Source organism: Polyergus mexicanus, unplaced genomic scaffold (assembly GCF_030449975.1).
Source record: "Polyergus mexicanus isolate NDT 795.1 unplaced genomic scaffold, iyPolMexi1.0 SCAF_23, whole genome shotgun sequence".
In the NCBI taxonomy this organism is placed as follows: domain Eukaryota; kingdom Metazoa; phylum Arthropoda; class Insecta; order Hymenoptera; family Formicidae; genus Polyergus; species Polyergus mexicanus.
The window spans coordinates 1,414,285-1,442,106 of NW_027223343.1; the positions used below are offsets into that span (position 1 = coordinate 1,414,285).

At 30.6% G+C, this 27,822-nt stretch overlaps 3 protein-coding genes across 6 annotated transcripts; all 3 read left to right on the forward strand.

Annotated features, from left to right (window-relative positions):
• Positions 1–3,117: 3,117 nt before the first annotated feature.
• On the forward strand, positions 3,118–19,085 carry LOC138942572 (proton-coupled amino acid transporter 1). Of its 2 annotated transcripts, XM_070312897.1 has the most exons (11): positions 3,118–3,339; positions 10,209–10,291; positions 11,347–11,466; positions 12,825–12,975; positions 13,309–13,436; positions 13,711–13,795; positions 14,117–14,389; positions 15,454–15,632; positions 15,890–15,922; positions 16,401–16,573; positions 16,959–19,085. In XM_070312897.1, the coding sequence occupies exons 2-11, from the start codon at positions 10,209–10,211 to the stop codon at positions 17,198–17,200; spliced, it is 1,467 nt and encodes a 488-aa protein (XP_070168998.1). In that variant the 5' UTR covers positions 3,118–3,339; the 3' UTR covers positions 17,201–19,085. The 2 variants fall into 2 exon arrangements, with proteins under 2 accessions (XP_070168998.1, XP_070168997.1); XM_070312896.1 differs by lacking the exon at positions 15,890–15,922 and having other exon boundaries at positions 3,120–3,339.
• Positions 19,086–19,376: 291 nt separating this feature from the next.
• Positions 19,377–22,846, forward strand: LOC138942533 (uncharacterized). Of its 3 annotated transcripts, none has more exons than XM_070312792.1 (8): positions 19,377–19,553; positions 19,663–19,791; positions 19,931–20,135; positions 20,251–20,756; positions 20,834–21,011; positions 21,129–21,347; positions 21,725–21,960; positions 22,043–22,846. In XM_070312792.1, exons 1-8 carry the CDS (start codon positions 19,542–19,544, stop codon positions 22,214–22,216), a joined length of 1,659 nt encoding a protein of 552 aa, XP_070168893.1. In that variant the 5' UTR covers positions 19,377–19,541; the 3' UTR covers positions 22,217–22,846. The 3 variants fall into 3 exon arrangements, with proteins under 3 accessions (XP_070168893.1, XP_070168894.1, XP_070168896.1); XM_070312793.1 differs by having other exon boundaries at positions 20,365–20,756; XM_070312795.1 differs by lacking the exon at positions 22,043–22,846 and having other exon boundaries at positions 21,829–21,939.
• Positions 22,847–24,859: 2,013 nt separating this feature from the next.
• On the forward strand, positions 24,860–27,544 carry LOC138942739 (uncharacterized). The gene is made up of 8 exons (XM_070313207.1): positions 24,860–24,871; positions 24,981–25,109; positions 25,249–25,453; positions 25,568–26,073; positions 26,153–26,330; positions 26,433–26,651; positions 27,019–27,251; positions 27,337–27,544. The coding sequence occupies exons 1-8, from the start codon at positions 24,860–24,862 to the stop codon at positions 27,508–27,510; spliced, it is 1,656 nt and encodes a 551-aa protein (XP_070169308.1). The 3' UTR covers positions 27,511–27,544.
• The last annotated feature ends 278 nt before the right edge of the window (positions 27,545–27,822 follow it).

The following is a 27,822-nucleotide window of genomic DNA, read 5'->3' on the forward strand; positions in this document are numbered from 1 at the left end:
TTAGCTTTTGACGCATTAACATAGCAGAAACGCCCCACTATGTATTTTATTTTATTTTATTTTTTTTCGATGTTCTTCTATCTTGATGAATATGTTGATTAACAAGCGCAGTAGATTACATATTTCATATCCCAAATTCCATTATGTCATATCCTATTTGATCAGGTTTTTTGTTTTGAAAATTATCTTGTTTACAACGTAATCATATTATTTGTTAAATTTTTACCGCTACTTCAAAACAATGATTGAATGTTATAAGAAATCCAAAAAAGTCGCTCGAAGCCTTTGAGATATATCTAATTGAATGATGAAAATTTTAAAAATTTGATTTCTATAGAAAGAATTGTGCAATAACAAATATTTTATTATCTAATAGAATATATAAATTCAATAGTTTTTTCAGATCAATAATAGTGATCTCTATAAGAAATCTGTGGAGCGAAGAAGAAAATATGCAATATATATATATATTAATATGTTTCGTTACACATACAGATATTTTAGAGTTTCATGAAAAATATAGCTGTTTCATCACATAATTTATGATAATTAAAAAAAATACATACAGAAAAATACGCGTGTCATTTTAAACTGAAGATTGCAAGCTTATCCGCTTATCGTATTACTTATCGAATAACTCGTGTATTCGCATATCAGCATTTCAAGGTGAAATCTACGGAAATACATGAAGTTTCGCGTATTTTCCGCAGATTCTCAATAGAATAGCTGTCTCAGAGCGGCTGATAAGCAAGTTGCGATAGAGCAAATTTATTAATCGCACGATGGTATTACGTTTACTATGAAATCATTTATTGTGGCAATTCCGTAAAGCTTTCTGATTAACTGCAATGCGATATCTGTGTCTTACCAAAGATTTCATAAATTTTGCAACGCAAAATTTTAACGCGATCGCGCGTGTAACGAATAAGCCGCCAAAGGAATCTCTCAACCGTGTATTTCTCGAATGGCTTCGAGCGATTTCTTTTGCTGTTCATTATAAACTCATTAACATAATATATCTATAGATATATCTTTCATTGTGTAAAAGAAGCGCTTTAACAAAATTACATGCAAAGAGAAAGATGCGTTCTTTTTCATGATACTTGAAGTTTAAAAGACCGTACCATTTATTATACACATTTAATGTTTTGTAAATGCATCAATATGATAAATCTTCTTCATATTTTAATAGAAAATATTCCTCATCAACAGAAACATTTTAAAAACATGATAGTAATATATATATATAAATAGAAATAATTTTTATTTTAATAAGTTAATTAATTAATTGTTTTTGCCATTAAATTTTTTTATTTGTAATTAATTATATTTTTCTCATGGATATATATATATCCATGAGAAAAATATAATTAATTACAAATAAAAAAATTTAATGGCAAAAACAATTAATTAATTAACTTATTAAAATAAAAATTATTTTTTATTTGTAATTAATTATATTTTTCTCATGGATATATATATATCCATGAGAAAAATATAATTAATTACAAATAAAAAAATTTAATGGCAAAAACAATTAATTAATTAACTTATTAAAATAAAAATTATTTCTATTTTAATAAAGAGGAAGAAATAATGTCATAGATATACAATACAAATTCGTTATGCAAGCTGAAAATAATTTTTGCTCCAATTATTCGTTATCGCGGCTTCCGTCAAGATAGCTCGACGCACTTTAAAGAATAGAACGAAAATCCTTTTGAGGAGTCATATGTGTTCGTGCATACAGATTAACGTCATACGCACTCGTTCACAGAGGAATGTGTTTAAGGTCAACCCACGCATATAAAATTGTACGTATGACCTCATTTTTGTATCCGTGTTGTTAGATTAGAGGCGGGTCTCATTCTTTTCGCAAATTTGATACGCGTGAATGTTTTAAATACGCTTCTTATCTCTTCTTATACTGCGTTTCTCTTACATCGGTTTTCTGTTCGCCCACATCGCTTTTAGTTACGGTTCGTATTCGGCCTTGGTACCTCTAATGCACTCTTACTTTTACTGGACCAAAGAGAAAAAAAACCTTCGTGTCGGAAACGTGCGTCAATAGCGAGGTGGGATTTCCTTAGATTTTGATGTTACTTTACATTATTTTTAATTAAACCTGAAATTTATATGCGGATTATTAAAATCGAATCGCTAAATTCAACTTTTTTTCTGCGAATAGTGAACATCTCAAAAATTGAAAAAAAAAAAAAAAAAAAAACTTCTGATTTCCATTGATTTTTTTTTTTTATATTCGCCAAGTTCAAAATTTTCTTTTATTATCGAAATGAATGCGTATAATAGGTGCTGTTATATATCAGTCCTTGCACGTTGCACTCGTATCATTGAAGATCTTTTTATACGTGCCTCAGGCGCAAAATAAATGACAATATTCTTGCTTTGTTCCGACTCGTTAATCTTTGATTCTCGTTAATCTTGCATTCACGAGAAAGTACAGGACCATTGCAAATCGGCGCGACGCTCGTATACGCTTTCAAGCAATGTTTATAACTTGCTGTCTTATAATCTTTCTTCAGCTCGCTATAAGACTCTTTTTATTCACCGTCTGCGATTATTACACGCTAATAAATTTTCGTATTCTTCTTTTAACATTCTTTATTTAAATTAAAATCGCCTTAGAAATAAGAGAGGAATGTTATAATTTTTTTTAAATTTAATTTTTTAAAATGCGGAATTATTGTGCGTTTTCAATTGAATCATTTATTATTTTTTATTACATTTTTAATAATTTTTTATTCTTTAATTACAACTCTTATTTTATTCGACGATTTTTTTTTTTTTTTTTTTTTTTTTTAAAGTATTTAATTCAATCTTTCATTATTTTTCCAACAGGCTATGTATATTTTTTCAATAATATTTTGTTTTTTTGTTTTGTATCAACTCTTTCAATAAGAGATAACTGGTATCTAGAAAATTTGCACACCTAATGGTATCTGCACAGCTGAGATATATTACTCAGGGTATTCCTATTAGGGGAGCTACTCGGGCTAGCGGGATTGAGGTCGATTTTCGGTCCGTGACGAAACCGACACGGTCTCTGCCCCGGTGCCAAGAATAAAGGGACATACGCGGAACGAGGCATTTCAGCACCGGGCGGTGAGCGAAGGAAGCCAGAAGGAAGTAGACAGCCTTCGGAGAGTGTTTGTTGAGGCGCGAGTAGTACTACTTGGTTTCGCTGACACCGTTTCAGTCGCGCGTAAGCAGCCGACCGTTGCACGTATCCGTAAGAACGGCCGCGAACACCATCCATGGGTTATCCGCGTTCAATTCTCTGGTTACAACAAATCAACTGACCAAGGCGTTTGCGAAAAGGTACATTATATCTGCTTTCGACGCGTTCGTCAACAACACCGATCAGTTGTTGACGTTTCTTTTCAATATGTCATTTATTATCGCTGACGACTCGCAATTCGTACAACGAATTGTATAATGAATGAGTAGATTTCCTTGAAACCAATCTGGGAAAGTGTTCGGGGACAGCGTGCTTTCAAGGATTCAATGTGACGTGCATATGGATTAAAATATAATTTTCACATATACCATACATATTTTCGGGTTTAAATCGTACATCGATGCGTTACATAAGTACAATATTTAAATTTAGTTGTCACAACTGATAAGAGTGCAAATGCGATAATTTTTAACGACATTCGCTTCAATGAGTTTTTGAGTTGATGCGGTTTTGACAGATTCCAGAATCGTATATTTTTATGCCATGCTTCGAAGCGAGATTGGAGCTGTTGTCGTAGTTTTCGCAAACGATACAGTATAGCAAAGTATATTATCTTGATGCGATACTTAATAATTCATCGAACGAGTTCATCGAACCCATTACATGCAAATATTTTCGTAAGCGTAATAAGAATTAAAGATTTAAATGAGAAGATCAACTCTGCCAGTTTTCTTATTTATTGCAATAGCACAATGTTCTAGTTTAGACTTTACTTTATATCTTTATCTTGAGAGAATTTGCAAAAAAAAAGAATTACGCTATATAAATGATAATTTTGTTTTTTACATCGAAACGATATATCTATTCTCTGCTAACGAAATATCAATCTTATTATTAAAATGAGCATTTGTATATTTATATAAATATTAAATTCTTATTGTGTGCGATTTGTGATTAATTTTTATTTCAAGTTTTTATTACATCGAGATAGCTGCGTGATAGATCTTTTTAGCGAAGGACACCTTTGTCTCGATTTTGTTTTTATCTTTAAGTTTGCATAGTTCTTCGGAGCGTTTCACCAGCATTGAGACAGCAGGAGAGACATCATTTTTTATGACAATATTTATTAGGTAGATAAGTTTTCTTCGGGCAGTTGATCTTTCTGCGCAAATATATTTTGTATCATTTATCTCTGAAGTTCTTTTCTCGGGATCGCATTATAATACATATTTGCAATTTTGCTCGACGTAATACGATTTTTTGGCAAGCCTCCATTACACGCAATCGACCTGTTAGATTTAGCGCCGAAATAAGATTTGATTACAAATACGATCCACTCGATATAAGATTTATTGCGCTTTTATCATTGAATGCGATTGAACGAGGATATTTATCATCGTTTTAAAGTGCAAACGGAATAGGATTCTGCGAATATCTCTTAGGCAATACACTCGCATATCACGTGCATATCACATGATACGATTATGAATTACACCTTCGTAAATGTTAACATGCGGAGAAAAAGTGCATTTTTTCCGTTCGCATGCTTCAAGGATAGTAGGCGCAATAATTTAGATTGGCGATTGCGGTCGTGCATCGAGGCGGGAAATAACGAAGAAAATCAGCGACACATATAACCCACGCGATAGAAAAAAATTTACATTCAATAGGAATACCATTTTGCCGCGTCGTTCGCATTATTGAGGATTCGTTCGCGAAACATTTTTTTTTTTTTTTTTTATTTATCTTTATGCGAGACGGAAAACTTTATTTTCGATTGCATTGGATCGCGCGTTTGATTTTTGATAAGAATAGGTCGGACGTTGGCTTATCGTATAATGATATTGACTTATCATATGTGATGACACGCTTGTATATAATATAATGTTGAATGTTTTAAAATTACTTCTATGAAAGATTAAATATTAAAATGCAAAGAGAGAGGGGATGATCGTGTAATCGATGTAAGCTGTTTAACATTTTATTTTATAAACATATTATATTTTTTTATAAAGATAATATGTATCTTCTCCCCCCCCCCTTTCCCCTCCCCCTCCCCCCTTTCATTACGTCAGTTTTTATATTTAAAATTATCTCTTAACGAGATTTTTTGCTCGAATTATTTTATCATATTCTTTAGATTTATTTTCGAAAATCTTTAATTTCTAATAAAGTTTCAAAATTTTCCAAAAACATTTTTGATAGTATATACATATATACTCGGAGTGCATCATTTTTCTTATGCAAAACGTTTTTATCTGTTCCATTCTAAATAATTATCTAATCGCGTTTTACTTCCCACAGGTTTAGTAGAAGCACGATTACATTCATTAATAGAGATAAAATATTGTAGATAAAATATTGTGTCTCTCAATGATGTTTGATAAATTTTAGGAAGTGCCGCTATTGTGTTGATGAGAAAGAATTTTTATAGGAAGTCTTTTTTCTAAATCTTTGCGGCTCTTTCCAAAGTTCTTCGTCCGCTCCCTTCCCTTTTTCCCATTGGCAAAAACAGAAACATTACTGGCGCTTTGAAGCAATCGCGATTGGCGTCTGATAAAAGTGCACGTGACACCTAAGGCTAAAGATGAGCCGTTAAACATTTCTATTTTGGTAATGTCGCCAACGGTAACATTGCCAAAAAGTGAATTTGCATCGGTCAAAGAAGACGCTGAGCTTCCTTAAATGAAACACGTGACAGTGAACAGTTTAGTTGTCCCAGTTTTAGGCTGTCCGATGTAATTATATCGTGGGACCGTGAATTTGTGAACGACAATCGTGAACATAATTACACAATTTGACAGCTACACCCGATTAAAATTCGTATTACAGTAATTTTTATATTGCAATTATTTTTATTATCACGCTTTAAGAGATTCAATTGATTGAACGATATTTTACTGTTCTTAATAATGCTATTCTGCTCCACTTTGACCGATATGATCACGTATAGTCGGCATGTTGAAAAACTTCTGGTAAATTACGAAAGCAATTACGACGATTATATTAAGTTGACTGTGAGTGAATAAGTACGTCGACGGCATGTTTATCGTATGATTATATGATTAAGTCGCACAATAAAAAACAGAACACAAATTTTCAACGAATATTAGGCCAGTTTTTTTATCCTGTTATCTTTTTATTGAAATGCGATTGTTTCTTTTTTTTTTTTTTGACATATGACATATATCTTTGAGTTGTAAAATCTATTTATTTAAATTACTCGACACACAATAGCATAATCAAATGCATTTTCATTATTTTGCATATTAAAAGTCTTTTTAATCACGCTTATATATTTGTAAATAATCGGATTTATTATTTTTAAAAAAAGTAGAATTAATACAAACATATCTTATTATATCAAAATTTAATTATATGTAAATTAATGTGAATCATAAATGTGTAGTTATGAATTTTAATGTGATTATTAATGCTGCATGTGCATTAGAAATGTGGTTATAAATTGTAATGTGCGTATATGTTTACTTGCGTTGATTCTTATCGGAAGACTTTATGATTCTGACGAGCATCACGCGCGCGAATTAAACGGAAGTAATATCAAATAACTAGCTCTCTAAAGTATGTAATATGTAATATACTTACGATATACGCTTGTAGAGAGAAAAGAAAAAATGGATTGATAAAAAAGATATTGCCACATTTATCTTGCATTCGCTTTAAAATAACAAACTTTATTTATCTGCATGTTGCAATTGCTCAGTGATAAAGTATATCAGTCAAGTGAATCACGTGTACGAATATGCAAACTAATATCGATAATTTGATATTATGTATTATTCAAGATATATAGTATCAAATGTGTGTGAGAGATGATAGTGAAAAAAAAAAAAAAATACAATATATATATATATATACACAGAGTGTCCCATTTTAATCTCCTCAAGCAAATATCTCAAAAACCAAGCCCGGAAGAGAAAAATGTTTCGGACAAAAGTTATTTGGTTTTGAGGGGGCCATAAGATGGTACCATTGGTTTGACCTTGGAAAATCATTTGAAGGTCAGGTCATGTGAAGATCAACTTTAAAATCTTAAATGGAAACCCCCATTTTTTATTTAGTATTCTTGTAGCTGACATCGAGAGTTTTCCAAAATACTATAATAAAGTATTTTTTGATTAAGTACTTTTTGAGTTATTTTATATTTTAATCTGACATATTTTGATATAAAAAATAAAATATTTCGTAAAATATTCAGTTTTCGATAATTTTACCGTAATACTTCTATGTACAGAATAATAAGACAAATTAATTAGTGCCAAAAAAAAACAAATAATTGTTTAAAAAAATACATTGTAAATAATTTTCTTAAAAACAATTTTTTTTTATACTAATTGATTTGTCTCATTATTCTGTACATAGAAGTATTACGGTAAGATTATCAAAAACTAAATATTTTACGAGATATTTAATTTTTTATATCAAAATATGTCAGATTAAAATATAAAATAACTCAAAAAGTACTTAATAAAAAAATACTTTATTATAGTGTTTTGGAAAGCACTCGATGTCAGCTACAGGAATACTAAATAAAAAATGGGGGTTTCCATTTAAGATTTTAAAGTTGACCTTCACATGACCTTCAAATGATTCTCCAAGGTCAAATCATTGTCACCATATTATGACCCCCTCGAAACCAAACAACTTTTGTCCGAAACATTTTTCTCTTCCGGGCTTGGTTTTTAAGATATTTGCCTGAGGAGATTAAAATGGGACACCCTGTATATAAAACATATATGCATATATACATAGATATTTGTCTCATAGACATACATTTGTGTATATATATGTACAAATAAACGCTGTTTTTATTTCTATTCGAATAGCGAGAGATTTATATAAAATTATTTCGAACATTTTATAGACTGCTTCATTATGAATTAGTATCGTCAATAACTTTTGACACGGCATCGGTATTGAATAACGAGTTTGTTATGTAAGTTACTATATACAATAGATAGGATTGACGTATATTTGCAATTCTTTACTCGCTGTGTATTAATGTAGCAACAGTATTGAATATTTAATTATGCGAACAATTTTGTAATTAATCCTCGTTTTTTTTTTCTACGTCCGATTACGTGTTGCAAACGTGTTTCGCATTATTCAATATTTTTTATAAATAGCGCTTAATTGCCGTTTTGCGCCCATTTTGCAGATAATGATCGATATTAAGCGCGACGCGTTGTAAGGTGGTATATGCGTCGTAAACTGTAAATAGTTAGCGTGTTGTTTCACTCGCGTCGATGTCAATCCCAACGCGCACGTACGGTTTACATTAAGCTGATAGTGAGTTGTGTGTAACTTGGAGGATTATCTCGATTAGACTCGTTTACGCCATTAAAAGTAAATGGCGCAGGAAATGATTATAGTCGCGTTTTACATGATGATTAATATATAAGGTCATTTCTTTTTTTATTTCATTTAAAGAAACGTCGCTTGTAATCTTCCGCTTCACGAATATCTTTCAGACGAGTTTATAATATGTAATCGGAAGATTCGTGTCCGTTTTATATAAAAACGGACATGAATAATAAAGATTAGATAGCGTATAAAACTTTCCTCTGTTTCCATCGCTTATCTTTCTCAAAAGTTTGTTACGGGATAGGGATAGAAAAATTTTCCATTCGTTTCCGTTATCTTAGAAATAAAAGGAAAAAAAGAGAAATGAATAACGAACGCATAGATGAAGATTCTTATTAAGAACAGAAAAATGCGCACTGCTTACTCGTGCAGATTGATTGAAAAACTCATTACAAGAATAGACTGTATACTTTGTTTTTATGTAATTTATGCAATATAGATAGAAAAACAATACAAAATATGGAAGTAATATATCTCAAGTAAATACTTTAATTATATAAAAATAATTATAATCAATCTTATAATTTAAAATATCGATTGATTTGTTATATACACATACACATGCAGGGTGTCTTACTTAAATCTTGTAAAAAATATTCCTTGAAAATTTTCTGATCTTCCAGAATATTTTTGTTTAAAATTCCAGATAAAGAGGATATTTTAAAAAGATATTTTGGTGCAATTTTCTAAATTTTTTTTTTTTTTTTTTATATGTATTTGTTAATACTCTTTACTCGTACAAAAAAGAACAGAGTCACTTAAGTTATAAGTTGCAAATGTACTGAAAAAAAAAAAAAAACAAAAAAAACTATCACATAAACTATAAAGAAAAATAAAAACTTATTGAAGAAATTATTGTGACAATTTATATTTGTATTTATATTATATTATGACATTGTTAGTTAAGACAGAATTGTCACATTTCATACCTCATACATTTTTTTCTCCCCTCAATCGATATTTCAACATGTGTATCGATCTCTGTCGCGGGATTAATTACTGTGCACGCTACAGATTAATTAAGAAATCAATCAATAAAGAGACTTACGTACAGAGACACGATTCGCGCGTTTAATTGACGAACGACAATACGCTATTAATAATGGAATAATACCGACGAAGTCGAGATCGTCCTTGACCTATTTTTATTATTTTTATATATATATATTCGGTGTGCGCACACATAATTTATTCTTTAATATTTCCACATCATGATTTTTAATTATTCGAGAAATGAATAATAATTTTATTGATAGTAAAAATAATATCTATTTTTTCGTCCAGAAAATTTTATCAATCTCGGATAAAAAGTATTACTGTATAGCGTCTCTCTCTTTCGCGGGATCATTTTATACATACTTGGCGAGACGCAACAGACGTCTCTTACGGCGTGTTTCATTCATCGTGTGTCGTAAATTTATCTAGACGGTTGGACCAAGGAATTTCGTTGTGACATCTTTTTGTGTCATTACGAAAAACGCATATGTCATTACGAAAAATGCGCATTGGGAATTTACACTCACACACGCGCAGTGTGTGTGTGTGTGTGTGTGTGTGTGTAATATGCGACAAATTCATTAGCTTTTAAAGCGTATTTCTATTATCATCTTCTAATATTTTACAGATGGAACTGAACAGCAATCCTGCGATTTCTGCAAAGAAGTCTTCCATTCATGATGATGAAACAACATTCAAGCAGTCGCTTGGGTAAATATATGATATTTATATAAAGACACAAGTATTGTATATATATAAATAATATTTTTCAGATTTTTTAATTAATAAGATATGATCATTTCTTAAAGTAGAGTTCATTATTTAATTACATTGTTCACTTTGCGTACGTTATTTTTCTAATTAGTTATCGTTTCCTTTAATAGAAATATTTTTTTAAATATATTCATCAATAAGTGAAAAAAGAAAAGTTTATTACGTAATATCAAATTAATTAATATGAGACAGCTATGAGTAGTTATAGATAATAATTGACTGCGGATTATAGTGGTAATCACAAGTGTGCTGTATTATTAATTGATTGATCACGTCACGTCATTTAATTATCTCGTTGGACTATCAATTCATTCAGTTGTGTAATTATTGCGAATGATCGTCAAACAATGTTATATTCTGACATTGTGCGATTATGATAAGCGATTTTAATAACATTTCGCTTGAATTATGCGATCGATCGATCGTGTTATCTTTCTTTTTTATTAATTATATTTTATTGAATTTCATCTGTAAATATTGCTTTGTTTGTACATATTAATAGAAAAGCCAGCTGTCAAGTCTGAGCTATTAATCATTATACGTGTATGTAGCGTAAATCAAAATAAATTGTTGGATTAAAATGAGAGGAATGATAGATAAATCGCTGCGGATGTTATTTCAAATGTCACGTTGTTGCCAAGAACGACGTATTGACATAATTATCATGCTTATTGAATTCGGAAAATATTTTTTCAGTGTATTCCTCGTAGGCATCAGTATCACGTAAACGTTAATTGTGGAAATTGAATTATCTCGCTCGAAAATCGCATACACGCGTATCCGGCAATTAACGTCATTGTACATGGAAAACCACCTTAAAATATCAGGGGATCTCGTCACATGTTAGTTTAAAATATAATTTCCTTATTCTTGGAGATTAAATAGAACTTTAGTGTTGGAATGGAATGCGTCCACAGCATCGCGTGGTAAAATTAATAATGTAATTATTATATATATATATATATACATTTAACTTCTTTTTTTTGTTATAGCAATGGCGGCACCTATGGAGCTTTTCAATCGAAAGATCCCATCTTAGCGATAGAAAAGGGCGGTGATGCTATCAAGGGCGGAAGTAATGAGCATGGCATCACCGTACATCATCCTACCTCGTAAGTTTAATGGGGAAAAAAAAAAAAAAAAAAAAACAATAATAAACAATTTCTAAAATAAAACATACATTATAAATATTAGCAAAGATATCGTATCGATAGAAAATAAAGAATATTTGGTACATTTTGTATACAAGCGATGAGAATTGTTATTGTACAGTGTACACTTTAAAAGTAAGTAGAAAAACACAAATAAGTCTCTGTCTTAAACAAGTACGTGACAAGTATGACAAATGATTGCGAAACGTTAGAGACGGAAGTGAATATATTGTACTTTGCTATGTCGCTATGATATTCTGATAAAATATTTATAATTTACCGTATATATTTGTGCGAAACGTAAACGTATTTTTTTAGGAAGAAGCTTCTTTTATCGTTAATGTTGTTTTGACATTGTGAGCATTCTAAGTTTTTTTTTTTTTTTAATAATACGGTCGTGTAAAGATATATATAGATTCATGCGTAGGTGCACAAATATGAATGACTCGCAAATTTCGTCTTTTAGCTATACTGCAAAAAATAGAGAGAAAGAGATAGACAATCTGAAACAAATATTTTGGCATGAGTGCTATCGATTCGCGTGATATCTACATTTAACTCATTTGTAACTTTAATGTCATTGGAAATGGCAAACTGCTTAGATACAGATAAATAGTTTCTTTCGAGTTTCAGAAAATGTAATTTTTAGATTTAAACTGGAATAAATCTATATAATCCATATTTTTTTTTTTAAAAACGAAGTCTATGAAATAAACTTGCGAAAGAACCGCGATGAGAACAACATATACCAAAATATTATCTTAATCTATATATAAATAATTAACGTGTAAATCATTGGTGATTTAAGAATCTAATATTTCAATATTTTATAATTACAAATTGCAGATTTGTTTGCGTTTATCAACATATAAATAAAAAAGAAAATATCGTAATTATCGGAGTTTAATTTGTAAATAATATTTATTTTTGGAAAAAACTTCGAATAATCGTTCGCGCGATATATCGTTTAAATTAAAAGCGAAGTATGCGCTTAAATCAAGATTCGACGCAGAAAATAAATAAGTAAAACAAACTACGCAATAAACAAGTTTATAACAAGCTTGAGCGAAATTAAATAAAACTGATGATTCTGGCAGGGCCTCAAAATTTCGGCCCGGTTCATTTTAAATGATTCCTATTTAGCACATTTGAAACGCATGTCAAACGTTCATAGGTACAATTACATTTTGATTCGTAACTATAATTTCGTAATGATTAAAGAATTCCGCTTATACTTGATGACACGTGTTAATTCGGACTTTCGCATTAAGTCGAAAAGAAGAAGTCAAATGTACTAATGGACGATTGGACAACTGCAGGTACCTGGAAACCATGATGCATCTGTTCAAGGGTAACGTTGGCTCTGGGATCTTTGCGTTGGGAGACGCTTTTAAGAATGCCGGATTGCTGTTGGCACCACCGTTGACTATTTTTCTCGGCGTCATCTGCGTACACGCTCAACATATTCTCGTACGTATGCCTAATTAATAATCACATATTATATAAGATGTCCCAAAATTATCGGATGTCCTTTTAATATAGATCTTTTGGATAATTTGGGGAGACGCGCAATGATTTGAAGATTGGTAGTCTTGGGAGGTATCTTGTATAAATAAAAAAAAAACAAGATATATAATACACGAGGCTTTTCTCTCTCAAAAATAAAAAAAATATATCATAGTTATAATAATTATAATGTGTGTATATTGAAATATGTACAAATAATATTATAGTATTTTAATAAGATGTTGCAGCGAACGTTACAAAATCGTTCTTGATAATAAATATTAATTTCTTTTTTAGATTAAATGCAATGAGGAGGTGACACGTCGTGTTGGAAATGATACAGACGCGAGTGGATTTGCTGGAACCGTGGAGATGTGCTTCGCTACCGGACCTCTTAGACTTCGTAAATATTCAATTCTCATGAGGTGCGTAATAAATGAAGGAAGGAATGAAAAACTGGAAAGCCGAATAACAAGAAACACCAGCAAATGTCACATAGCCGTTTTATAGTTTCCACTTATATATATACTCTTCGATTCATCTGGATGCTACTCACGCAAATTTCTTTCAATTTACCCACACATTTTCTTCTCCATTCTTTTACACGTGTCTTTTAATTTTTTTTTCTTTCTTTTTGATTTCGCACATTAGGGCGAATGCGCATGTCATTTATGTTGCTCCTTTGTAATTTTGTTGCAGAAAATTGGTTAATGTATTTTTGTGTATCACGCAACTCGGATTCTGCTGCGTGTATTTCGTTTTTATTTCTACAAATATGAAGCAGGTGAGGCATCTTTTTCTAGCTATATTTTATCTTTTTAATCGTGCTTCAGTTTCATTTTTTGGTTCACTCGTCACATTCCCATTTTTAATCGCAATATGAAGACTAAAAATGCTTGAGTAGATAACAATTATATTATCTTTATCACTTACATTTTATAATAATTTGTTAATAATAGAACAAGATTAGAAAAATGTACGTCTTAATTCGATATATTTGTATTTTTAGCAATAAATAAAAAAAAAAAAATTTAAAGCGAGAAAAAGAACTTTTATTAATATCGCGAATGTATAGCAATTGTAATTTTCTTCTCTCCTACGATAGGTGCTGGACGCGCACGGGATCGAGATGGATGTTCACCAGCACATGGCTGTAGTGTTGATACCCATTATGCTTAGCACTTGGATCAGAAATCTCAAATATCTGGTGCCGGTATCTTCGATAGCGAATTTCCTAATGATCGCAGGTTATATCGCGACCATATATATCATGAGCCATGACTTACCATCTATACGTGAGAGGAGATACGTCGCGGATTGGAATAATTTACCTCTGTTTTTCGGCACTGTGATATATTCCTTCGAGGGTATTACTCTAGTGAGTGTATATACAATATGTATTGTATTTTATCATAATACTATTACTTTTTTTATTTTAACATTTTATTGGATGATTGCATAAGATCGTGCTCGATTTTCATAGATGGCATTAAGTTACTGCATGGCGGAGTTCTATTGTTTCCGTGTGGTAATTGTTGCTTATACCGAATAGATGACGTTGTCTTATGTCAATTTAGTCAGACATTGTTCAGATAAGTCCATTTGTGCATAAGAGAAATCATTAAAAATGGAGAACGAAAGGTGCATTTGCGGCATGTAATACTATATGAATTTCGGAAAGGCGTGAGTGTTGGAATTGCACAAAAAAATATTCAAAGCGTTTATTTGGACCGCGCTCCTGTTCTCCGAACAGTCAAAAAGTGGTTTGGCAGATTTCGAAATGGTGATTTCAACATGGAGGATCAACCCCGCTCTGGACGGCCTTCTGGCATTGATGATGACATTGTGCATGCCTTAGTGGAAAGAAACCCAAGGATTACAACTGAGGATATTGCTGAGAGGCTGAACATCGATAATTCAACCGCTTTTCGTCATTTAAAAAAGCTTGGATACATTTCCAAGCTTGATACGTGGGTGCCGCATCTCCTGACTGAAAGGAATAAGCTGCAGGAAAACTGCAGGAGTTGCAATGGGAAATTCTGCAGCACCCGCCATATTCTCCAGATATTGCGCCTTCAGATTTTTATCTGTTCCGGTCTTTGCAGAATAGTTTAAATGGCAAGAATCTCAATTTCGAGGAAGCTGTCGAAAACCACCTTACAAATTTTTTTCAAGAAAAACCAAGTTCTTTCTTCAAAAATGGAATCGACAAGCTTATAGAAAATCGTTGGAAAACCATTGTAGAAAAGAATGGAGACTATATAATTGATTAATAAAAGTGTTATCTCTAAAATATAATCTATTGAAGTTTATATTTAAATCGGGCACGAACTTATGCAATACTTTAATATCTTTTGGCTTCAGTTCGGATAAAATAAGCCGATGCTCTATCCGATACCGATGCTATCTGACGGTGTGTTTCTAATAGGCGTTGATATGCAGGTACTGCCACTGAAGAACGAAATGAAGAATCCTAATAATTTTAATAAATCGCTGGGCGTTCTCAACGTCGGTATGGTGATAGTCGGCTTTATGTTCGTCGCAATGGGTTTCCTGTCTTATTTGAAGTACGGTAACGAGGTTGCCGGTTCAGTCACGCTTAATCTCGCGCAAGAGGAAGTGTAAGTATCGAATTTATCTAAATATAATTACATTTCATGAATATAGTTTTATAAAGAGATTCATTATTTTGTCAAGGTAGATTCTATTATATTGTAGATAGATGATAGATGATTAACTTAAGATCAGGTCGTACGTCAGTAAAGTTCGCTGTAAACTATATATGATGTGTTTAATTATAAACATTAAATATGAGTTAATGATTACGGTTAAGAATATTTTATAATATTCATTACTCTCTCTCTTTATGTATTTCAAGGATGGACGGGGAAGCCATCTATAATCAATTAAGGTCTTTACCCGATACATTGTTTGACGTGTTCGATAAATATTAGCTAGATAGATTAGCAAGATGGATTCATATGAGAACTTGTGATAGAGAAGTGATGTGTGCTTTGTGCATGTTTACACTTGCGTGCATGCTTCAATTATTAATTAAGTATATAGAATATATAAATGATATATTCGCACATATATATCCACCGATACCAATAACATTTATACCCATACATCTATACACACACACACACACACACACACACACACACACACACACACACACACACACACACACACACACACACACACACACACACACACACACACACACACACACACACACACACACACACACACACACACACACACACACACACACACACACACACACACACACACACATACATATATATTTTTCTTTTTTTTTTATAAAAAAGAATATAACGAACAAATTCCATTTTGCTAACTGTCAAATTAAATTTTTTTTGCAGCTTGCCGCAATGCATCAAGACCGCTATCTCATTAAGCATATTGCTTACATACGCCTTGCAATTTTACGTTCCGATCGCAATAATGTGGCCAGGTATTGTCAATAGATTCGGTCCCTTTAAGTGGCCGGTACTCGCGGAAATTATTTTCCGTTCTGCCATATGTCTCACCACATGTAAGTGTATCTGAAAGAGAGAGAGAGAGAGAGAGAGAGAGAGAGAGAGAGAGAGAGAGAGAGAGAGAGCGCTATTTATTAAATTATATTACTCGTACTATTATCAATTTTTATATGGCTATGTGTTATAAAATTTATTTTATTAAATCTATCTATCTGTCAAATTGTACATTTTGTACAATGTTTTCTATCTTCAAACTTGTTTTCTATGAAAACTTTATATATCACTTATATAATATGTAGATATTTTAGTCACTATTAAAAACTTTTCCTTTTTATTATTTTTGTTAAATTGCTGATCGTTTTGTTTTAAACGTAATGATCGGATCTTATAGATTTAATATGTATACACGTGGATGTTTCGACTTAAGAGCAATTATTTTAGTTATTCTGGCGGAGGCGATACCGAAATTGGGCCTCTTCATATCCTTGGTTGGCGCGGTCAGTAGCACCGCGCTTGCTCTCGTTTTTCCGCCTATTATCGACATGATCGTCTGCTGGCACAACACTAATCTTGGTTTCTTCACAATCACAAAGGATGTGATCATTGTGCTGATCGGCGTGTTGGGTTTCGCCACCGGAACATACGAGAGTTTGACGGCGATCATCAAGTCGTTCAGCGAGTGAACTCGAACAATCTATATAAGCGCGCTTTGTACAAATTATTTTTAATCTCCCTCTCGTGAAACGCGGACCATGACACCATCTACGGTATTTCCGCGTATGTAACCTGATTTAAATTCACACATACACTTTTTCAAATTTTGCATGTTGTAGATGTCGACTTTAAGCGTCGACATTAGCCATCCTATGTAATAGTAACTCATGTGTGATACTGATAGGTGTAGCTGATAAAATGTAATGGCTGTGGACGCTAATGATTGTTATTAATAATAGTCATGTTATTAATAATAATCATTCAGACAACACAAACTCTTCGATTTTTGTATTGCTTGGATATCGTATTTTGTTTGTGTGTTCAATAAACGTTTCCATGTTTGGGCTTCCATTCGTAATAACGAATCAAAGTACAATAGTAAGTGCAGTTTGCATGACGTAAAAAAAAAAAAAAAAAAATAGATGAATAAAAGTGCATTGTTTTTTTCCGCAATTATATAAGCAAATTTTGCAGCAAATAAAAAAACAGAGATATATTCTTTACACACACATAGTACTTGTTATATTTACATTAGATTTTATTTAAAGAATTGTTCTTGTTTTAATTCTCTAAAAGTAGGATACAAACTGGCGAGATTAGTTAATTTATTCGATAATTAAACAGTCAATAAATAAAGTGAGTAATAATATCAGTGGGAAATATTTATTTTATGTTAATTACTGTTAAATTTTCTCTCTAAAAAAAAAAAATCATCTTTTTTTACAGAAGTGTATTAAGAAACGATAGATTGTGACGGATAAGATTGTGTTTTCAGTATTGCACGTTATTGTAAAGCAAATTGCATGACTCGAATGCTAAAAATTTGTGTTATCTTTTATATGAAGTATTCGCGAAACAAAATTATTTGTGACAAAAATATATATTTTGTTTACAGGGCGCTTGCTTCATTTTAATTGTAATCGATTATTGTAATAGTATAATTGTGCGGTGTATATTATTTATATAGCTCAGGAGACTAGTTTCACAAACATTGATCATATATTCTTATTTAAATCTTTTTCTTTATCTATGTAGTCAGATTTAAAAGAGAGGAAATAAGTTGATTAAATTAATGTAGGTGAAACTAATTCTCAGCATGACCGATATTTATATAATATAAGAAACAATACGCGAACGGGAAAGAGTCAATGTTTTTTTAGTTTCATGTATATTATATTATAGAATAATATGTTTTTTTTTATATATATATATATAAAAGTAGTAACGGTTATGATACGAAACATAATGAACAGCTACAAATATTTTGAAAAATGAATCATCGATTATTTACAATTTGCATACCCTAATATAAATTGTTGTATTTTATTCCCTTATACTTGAGAATTAGTGAGAATTCTTTTGAAAAATTAATTGTACGTAAATAATTCTTACATTATTAATACGTAGTTAATTTATTATAAATTTGTTAAACGCGCGAACAAATGCGTTTTTAATTACTCGTTCTTAATTATTGATATTAAAAGATACTTTTCATCGAAAAAATCCATATCTTTTATTTGCGATTGATTCTCAATCTCAACGTAAGTAATGTATATACGTGTAATATTAATTAAAATTAAAAAAAGGGAGATACTCGTTAATGATAAGTTGTTATGATTATCGGTTTGATGTATGATGTTAGCACGTATTGTATTATTGGAGTACAAATTCACTCAGGAATGCTTATAGTAAAATAAATATATTTTTTTTTCTTAAATATATTTAATGTAGAGCAGAGTATATATATATATAAAATTTTTTTCTTTCTTATTATCAGTGAGATGTTGAAAAAGCTGATGGAAGATAAAAAGATATATAATAAACATGTGGCACAATAAATTGTTTAATTATGTACCATGTGTTTCCAATCAACTTGAATACTTTTGTTGTATTTATTTATTAACAAACATTTGGAAATAATGTATCTAAACGTTGTCGAAAATATTTTAATCAAATATACTATTTTGAGGATTTTCTTGACCAGAAAATTAATGTTCTACTTTTATTTGCATCATTCTATTGTAACAGAGATATTTAGTTACAAAAAAATGGCGTAAATTAATTTAAAGCATTAAATTTTTGCTCACATATTTTAAAAAGCTTAACAACGTTTCTGATCAAAATATTTTGATTTAAAATTTAGGCTAAAGGACATTTCAGATCATAACAATACTATGTCAATAAAAATCAAATATTAGTAATACTGTAATCGTCGTAACAATGGTATTATTCTTCTGATTTAAATCAAAACACTTTCAATATTATTACTGCAGTAACATACATAAAAAGAGACATCGAAATAACGGTGATATGGCATCTGAGGTAAAGGAAAATAATATGTATATACGCTATAAGATCCTTTCTATGAAATATACAAAAAGATAGAAATATTATTTCTTATACTGATAATATTATCGTGTATATATTTTAGTCAAGAGCTCTCTTAAATGAACCAACAAAAATATTGATTGAACCGACAAATCCAATCGATGACAGATGCATCAATATCGGAGAATTGATTTTGAATACATTTAAATCTAAACCGGACTTCATTGGCCAAGTAAGACGCATGATAATAATAAAAATTACTATGCACATAAATGTACAGAAAAAGATTCAACAATTATCAATGTAAAATTACACAATTCTTTTAAACACGATGCAGTATATTATTTTATTGCAATGCGATTGATGCGTAGGTAGATGCCAAGACGGGAGAGAAAAATACGTTCCAGCAGATGAGAGAACGAAGCGTAAAATGTGCATTATGGCTGAAGAAATTCGGCGTTCGACGTAACGACATTGTGACAGTGTGCACATCGAATCATTTGGATACTTATATACCGTATTTGGCGACTCTGTATATCGGCGCTATTTTGACTGTATGGCATGAATATCGCACGAGTAAGTTGACTTTTCTCTGAATTTTTGTTTTGTTTCTTTTTTTAATTTTTAAGATTATATATCTATATGTATGTATAAATTGGTTTGTATAGTTAATTGTGTGTATTATTTTTAGTAAATTTAAGATATTATATACAAAGTAAACCGAAGGTAATTTTTACCGATATCGATAAAGCTCCGGTAATTCTCAATGTGGCAAAACTAATGAATGTTTCTACAAAAATTATAGTTTTTAAAAAGAAAAGCAAAAAGGCAAAGCAATTCGAATCTATAAAATGTATCTTAAACGGTGATTTTGATGAAGACGAAATCGATACATTTTCTTGTACAAAATTGGAGAGTAGCAAGGACACCGCAGTGGTTCTGTTTTCTTCTAGTACAATTGGTTATATTCGCAAACATGTTGCAATTCCACATGTATTTTTTACATCTCCATCGAATCAGGAAATGCCCTCTATGTCGTCTAATGACGTAGGTCTGTGGGTCGAATCTTTACATTGGAATATCAGTTTGCTTTTGACAGTTCGCTGCATTCTTTCGTACGTGAAAGCGGTCAAAATAAATGAATTTTCAAATCCATCACTTGAAGAGTGCTTTTGTGATATTATACACAAGTATAAGGTAAAGTTCAAATATTTTAATCTCTTGTTGAAAATGTATGAATTATAAAATATTTACGTCTTCATTTTCTTTTTCAGGTAAATTGGGTATTTTTGAAAATGGGTATGGTTGAACAATTTTCTAACTTTGAAATTTTTAAAAAGTACGATATGTCTTCCTTGAGACAAATGATATTCAGCTGTAGAAACACTCCATATATTTGCTTCCCATCACTTATCACTGTGTTGCCAAACACTATTGTTACTCGAGCATACTGTATGTATATTCATTATAATCATTACAATTCATTATAATCAACGAGACAAACGATAGTGATGAAATGATGATAATGTAATTTGGTATTATATTTATGTGGCTCTTGTACTGTTTAAGGTCTACCTGAAACAGGTATGATCGCTTTTCATCAAAACAGGGGAGAAGAATTGTTTTCTTACATAAGTGCAAATGTTGTGTTAGTGATTGCTGATTTTAATACTAGTTTACCGTTGCCAATTTTCAAATATGGTTTTATCTGTTGCAAATCACCGTCCTTGACAAACGGCTACTTTAATTCTACGACTGGAGATATAATTGCTGCTACCGACAATAATGGTTAGTTATTATTTAATTGATTTTGTTTGATTGTATGCAATGTGTAAGGTGGCTAAAATAATACAAATAGTTAATAAAGAAACATTGACATACATAGAAATACAGAAAATTCCTGGTATTATATGGTTACACGCATATATCAATTTTTATAAAAAAATAGCAGGATTATCGGATTATTTTTGTCTTGTATTATAGATTACATTTATTCAAGCGCCATTTTTCATTATTATATAATATAAAAAAAGGAATAAAAATAAAAATTAAATACAATATTTAGTTTCTCTTTTCAACATGTATTATAGAAATATATGTATGTAATATATCAAATTTTTGAAGCATATTCAAATTATGTTTCTGGAATATTACATATTTATTAGGGTGGTTTCATACCGATGAAATTGGCTATTGCAATGACGAGGGTGGTATTTGTATTGTCGAACGAGGTAAAGAAGGTAACGTTATATCATACAGAAACTATCAGTTTCCAGCATTAGAAATTGAGCAGGTGTTACTACAGCATCCGGAGATAGAAGAGGCTGTTGTAGTACCTATATATAATGTTTTCGATGGTCATCATCCAATGGCGTTGGTTGTAGCAAAGGAGGGATCAAAGGTAAAAAATTAATCAGTTTTCCGAAAAATTAAATTAATAAAAAAATAATTTATAGAATGTTTACTTGTTTGTTGTACTTCAGATAACAGAGGAAGACATAATAAAATTTGTAGCGTGGTTCGTGGACGATCGTAAGCAGCTTCATGCGGGAGTGCTGTTCATGAAAAAACTGGCAAACTTCCATTCTGGACATTACGATCGTAGAAAAATTTGTAGATATGCGAAGGAGCACGTATTCAATGCAAAAAGAATTTAATTAATTTATAGCGCTATAATTATTTTGTACTATCTGTAAAAATACACATATATTTATGTAAGTTGACGTTAATACAATAATGTTTTGCGATGGCGGAAATTATATTGTATCAAATGACAAAAATCAATGTATATTTATATAATTTGGAAAGGATTTATTTGCTAAAGTAATTCATATTTATTGCAAAAAAAAAAAAAAAAAAAATTTACCCCAATTAGTTCATATTTTTTCAAAGAAATTTATTTTCAATGGAGAGAAATTTATAAAAATTACTAAATTCGAAATCTAGCAATACAATGACGAGAGTTGTTCAACGTTCAAGATATTTTTGCAGTTTCTTTTTTCTCACATCACTCTTTCTCTTTTGTCCATCTACTCTTCCTCTGAAGCATTGAAGTAAAGTCGTTCTTGATTTTTAAATATTTTACAAATCTCCCCCCGAGTGTCTTGTCTTTGATTATATTGTATTATGGCAACGGTTTTGCATGTTATATTTAAGAAACTCTTGATGTCGAAGTAGTTAACTGCCAGAATCATTTCGAAGAGAGGGAGAGAAAGAACGCCTTGAGAATCAGCATTCCATTAATTGATGCATGAATACGCTTTTCTTTGTTCTCGTCATTTTTTGGCGATGGGGGAGAGGGGGTGGGGGGTCGTTCTGGGGTAATTCGTAACCCACTGTATAACTTTTCTGAAAATAGCGGAATTAACATTTAATAGAAGCACAATTTCCTTTTCATCAAAATTTCTCATCCATACGTAGATCCTCCAACATGATCTTCTAATGATGTTCAAATATTTTGTGATCTCGACGTCAATTTTCAATCCTTCGCCGTTGGAGCTTGATAGTTTTATGTTAAGCATCTTTTTAATGGCAAAATAAATGTTGTCAATTCAACGGTAAAGTCATGCTTCTGTCTCATGAACATAGTTCTTTTCTTTTTACTTTCTTTCACGTTCTGCTGCTGCTGCTGCTGCTTATCTCAGCTATTTTTCTGGCTTCCTTTTACACGATATCTATTTTCATCAACGCTTCTAATTCGGAATGATAAAGAAGGTTAGCTGTGTGCTGTATCACGCTGTATTTTTCCGATTTTTATCTGTGTTTGATGTACGATATGTATTGTATATTGTGTAATTTTATATTGAATTTTCATTGTATTTATTTTTAAAATTTTCTTTTATAAAAAATGATATTTGTACATAACGTTTTCCCCATATAAAACAAAAATATTTTAAATTAATAAAATATTACATTTATTTTAATATTATACAGTACGTACATTAGTTAATTATTTCAATTATCCTATAAACTTTAAATCAGTTATAAAATGAGTCATGATTTGACTTTTATATTGGAAACATATATATAAAGGTCAAATTATATTTACGCAGTGTAAATAAAAAGTAGGGTGATTATTTCATTATATAAATTAGAAATGTGTTTATCAAATTGTTTTTGGTATTACCGGAATATTCAATTATCTTTGTATCAAGTATTTCGTTATTGTCGATATAGACGTTCATATAATTAATTCATTAAAATTTCTTATTTTAATTGTAAAAATTTATTCTATTGTTATATCGTCTTTCAAATTTGTTCAATTATTTTGTTCATTAACTTTTCATTAAAAAGATTTATAAAAATTTATACGCAAATGAAATTAAAATATGTGTCCGTCGAGATTATATTGATTGTATCGGGAATTCATTAAAGTTGAAGGTAATTCTAATCAAGCAAAGAGATAAAAACTCACGTAGATAATGCCATCGGATTAAAGATATCGAACCGATTCAAACATTGCGATTGAATCCAATCAAAAATTATGGTATTATAAAATTTAATGGTTTAAGATACGTAATGTTTTTGACTGAAATCCGCTTGATCAAAAGTGGTCCATGGCTATAATATTTGCTACCGATAACAATGATTAGCTACAATTTTATTTCATTAATTTTATAAATAGCACGTATGGGATGGTCGAAGTAACATATTTCGTCTATAAAACATTTGTTTATTAAAAAAACTATGGATTTACAAAAAATGCCTGACATTTGCTATCTATATATGAATCATTAAAAAGAATAAAATAATTATCGGGACAATTTTTAAATCTTTATTTATATTACACGTATTGTTGTGTCGGATATAAAATAAAATAAACAAGAAACAAAAAAGATGTTATATAAGAAAACGCTTTTCATTCTAACAAAACAAACTATAAAAAAATCACATGTCGGTGTCATTTTTTATTTTTTTTTTCATATTACGTTATTGAAAAATAGCGCGTGTTTTTTTTAGGATAGTTACAAAAAGGGGTTTTTTTAAGGATAGTTTGAAAAGGATACATTTTTATAATAAAGATTGTGACATATCCACATTATAAATAGAAAGAAATTTAGGTAAATATATATAAAGCACAAAATCGTGACATATATAACTCAATAGCTTTCTGATGAAAATATTTTCATTTAACTTTAGACTAAAGGACATTTTAAATCATAACAATACTGTGTTGATAAAAAAGGTTAGTTACTCTGCAACGTTGTACAATAATATTATTTATTAAATTTAAATTAAAACACTTTTAATATTATTACCGAAGTAACGGGGATAAAGAGAAGCATCGAAATACCAGTGATATGGCATCCGGGGTAAACGAAAATTATATCTGTATACGCCATAAGATCTATTCTATAAAATATTCAGAAAGGTAAAAATATTGTTTCTTATACTAATAACATTATCGTGCATACGTTTTAGTCGACAATTCCTTTAAATATACCAGAGAATATATTGATTGGACCGATAGATCCAATCGATGACAAATGCATCAATATCGGAGAAATGATTTTGAATACATTTAAGTCTAAACCGGACTTCATTGGCCAAGTAAGACGCATGATAATAATAAAAATTATTTTGCACATAAATATACAGAAAAAGATTCATTAATTATCAATGTAAAATTACACAATTCTTTTAAACACGATGCAGTATATTATTTTATTGCAATGCGATTGATGCGTAGGTAGATGCAAAGACGGGAGAGAAAAATACGTTCCAGCAGATGAGAGAACGAAGCGTAAAATGTGCATTATGGCTGAAGAAATTCGGCGTTCGACGTAACGACATTGTGACAGTGTGCACATCGAATCATTTGGATACTTATATACCGTATTTGGCGACTCTTTATATCGGCGCTATTTTGACTGTATGGCATGAATATCGCACGAGTAAGTTGACTTTTCTCTGAATTTTTGTTTTGTTTCTTTTTTTATTTTTAAGATTATATATCTATATGTATGTATAAATTGGTTTGTATAGTTAATTGTGTGTATTATTTTTAGTAAATTTAAGATATTATATACAAAGTGAACCAAAGGTAATTTTTACCGATATCGATAAAGCTCCGGTAATTCTCAATGTGGCAAAACTAATGAATGTTTCTACAAAGATTATAGTCTTTAAAAAGAAAAGCGAAGAGGAAAAGCAATTCGAATCTATAAAATGTATCTTAAACAGTGATTTTGATGAAGACGAAATCGATAAATTTTCTTGTACGAAATTGGAAAGTACCAAGGACACCGCAGTGATTCTGTTTTCTTCTAGTACAATTGGTTATATCCGCAACCATGTAGCAATTCCATATGCATTTTTTACGTCTTCATTGAACCACGAAATGCCCTATATGTCGTACAATAACGTAGGTCTGTGGGTAGAATCTTTGCATTGGAATATCAGTTTGCTTTTGACAGTTCGCTGCATTCTTTCGTACGTGAAAGCGGTCAAAATAAATGAATTTTCAAATCCATCACGTGAGGAGTGCTTCTGTGACATTATACAAAAGTATAAGGTGAAGTTCAGATATGTTTTAATCTCTTGTTGAAAATTTATGAAATATAAAATATTTTCATTTTTATTTTCTTTTTCAGGTAAATTGGGTATTTCTGAAATTGCGCATGGCTGAACAGTTTTTAAACTTTAATGTTTTTGAAAAATACAATGTCTTCTCCGTAAAACAAGTAATAATAACCATTAGAACTACTCAATATATTTTACTCGAGAGGTTTATCAATGCGTTACCAAACGCTCTCGTTACTCTAGCATACTGTATGTATACTCATTACAAGTATAATAAACAAGACAAATAATAGTGAAGAAATGATAATTACGCAATTTAATATTATATTTACGGCTCTTGTATTGTTTAAGGTCTACCTGAAACAGGTATGATCACTTTTCACCAAAAAAGAGGGCACCACTTCGCATCTTACGTGAATAAAAATGTTAGTTTGTTTTTTGCTGATTTTAATACTGGATCTCCGTTGCCAGCTCATCAATATGGTCATATCCGGTGCAAATCTCCGTCCTTGACAAACGGTTATTTTAATTCTTCCACCGGAGAAATGATTCCTGTTACCGATGATAATGGTTAGTTATCATTTAATTGATTTTCTTATTGTATGTAATGTATAAAGTGATTAAAATAACATAAATAATTAATAAAGAAATATTGACATATATAGAAATTCAGAAAGTCGCCGATATTATGTAATTACATGCATGTATCAATGTTTATCAAAAATAGTAAAATTATTGGATCATTGTTTTCTTGTATCATAGATTACATTTTATTCCAGCGCTATTGTTCATTATTATATAAAAGAGTAAATAAATAAAAAATAATATTTTGTTTTTGTTTCTAACATATATTATACAAATATGTGTCTATAACATGCGTTAAAGTTTTGATATATATTTAAATTACGTTTCTGATAAAATATTATTTGTTTATTAGGGTGGTTTCATACCGATGAAATGGGTGGTTTCGGTTCAGGTGCTGTCTATATTCTCGAACGTGGTAAAAAAGGTAATGTTATAACATACAGAAATTATAATTTTTCACCGTTGACGATTGAGTACATATTACATACGCATCCCGAGATAAAAGATGTTGCTGTAGTACCTATATATAATTTTCGCGATGTTCAACATCCACTGGCGTTGGTACTAAGAATGGACGAATCGAAGGTTAAAAATTGTTTTTCGATAAATTAAACAATGATACTAATAAAAAATTAATTTATAAAAAGTTCATTTGTTTCTTGTACTCCAGGTAACGAAGGAAGAGATAATAGATTTCGTAGCGAATAAGGTAGACGATTATATGCGGCTTCGCGCGGGAGTGCTGTTTGTAGGAACTCTGCTGCACTTCCCTTCTGGACATTTCGATCGTAGAAAACTTTGCAAATTTGCAAGGAAATATGTATTCAATACAAAAGGGATTTAATTAATTTATAGCGCTATAATTATTTTGTACTATCTGTAAAAATACACATACCATATATTTATGTAAGTTGACGTTAATACAATAATGTTTTGCGATTTTGCGGAAATTATATTGTATTAAATGACAAGAATCAATGTGCATTTATAATAGCATAATTTGAAAAGGATATATTTGCCAAAGTAATTCATATTTATTGTTCTATTTAAAGAAAATGCGTAATAAAAATTTCTAAAAATTACCAGATTTGAAATCTAGCGATGTAATGACGAGAGTTGTTCAACGTTCAAGACATTTTTGAATTTTATTTTTCCT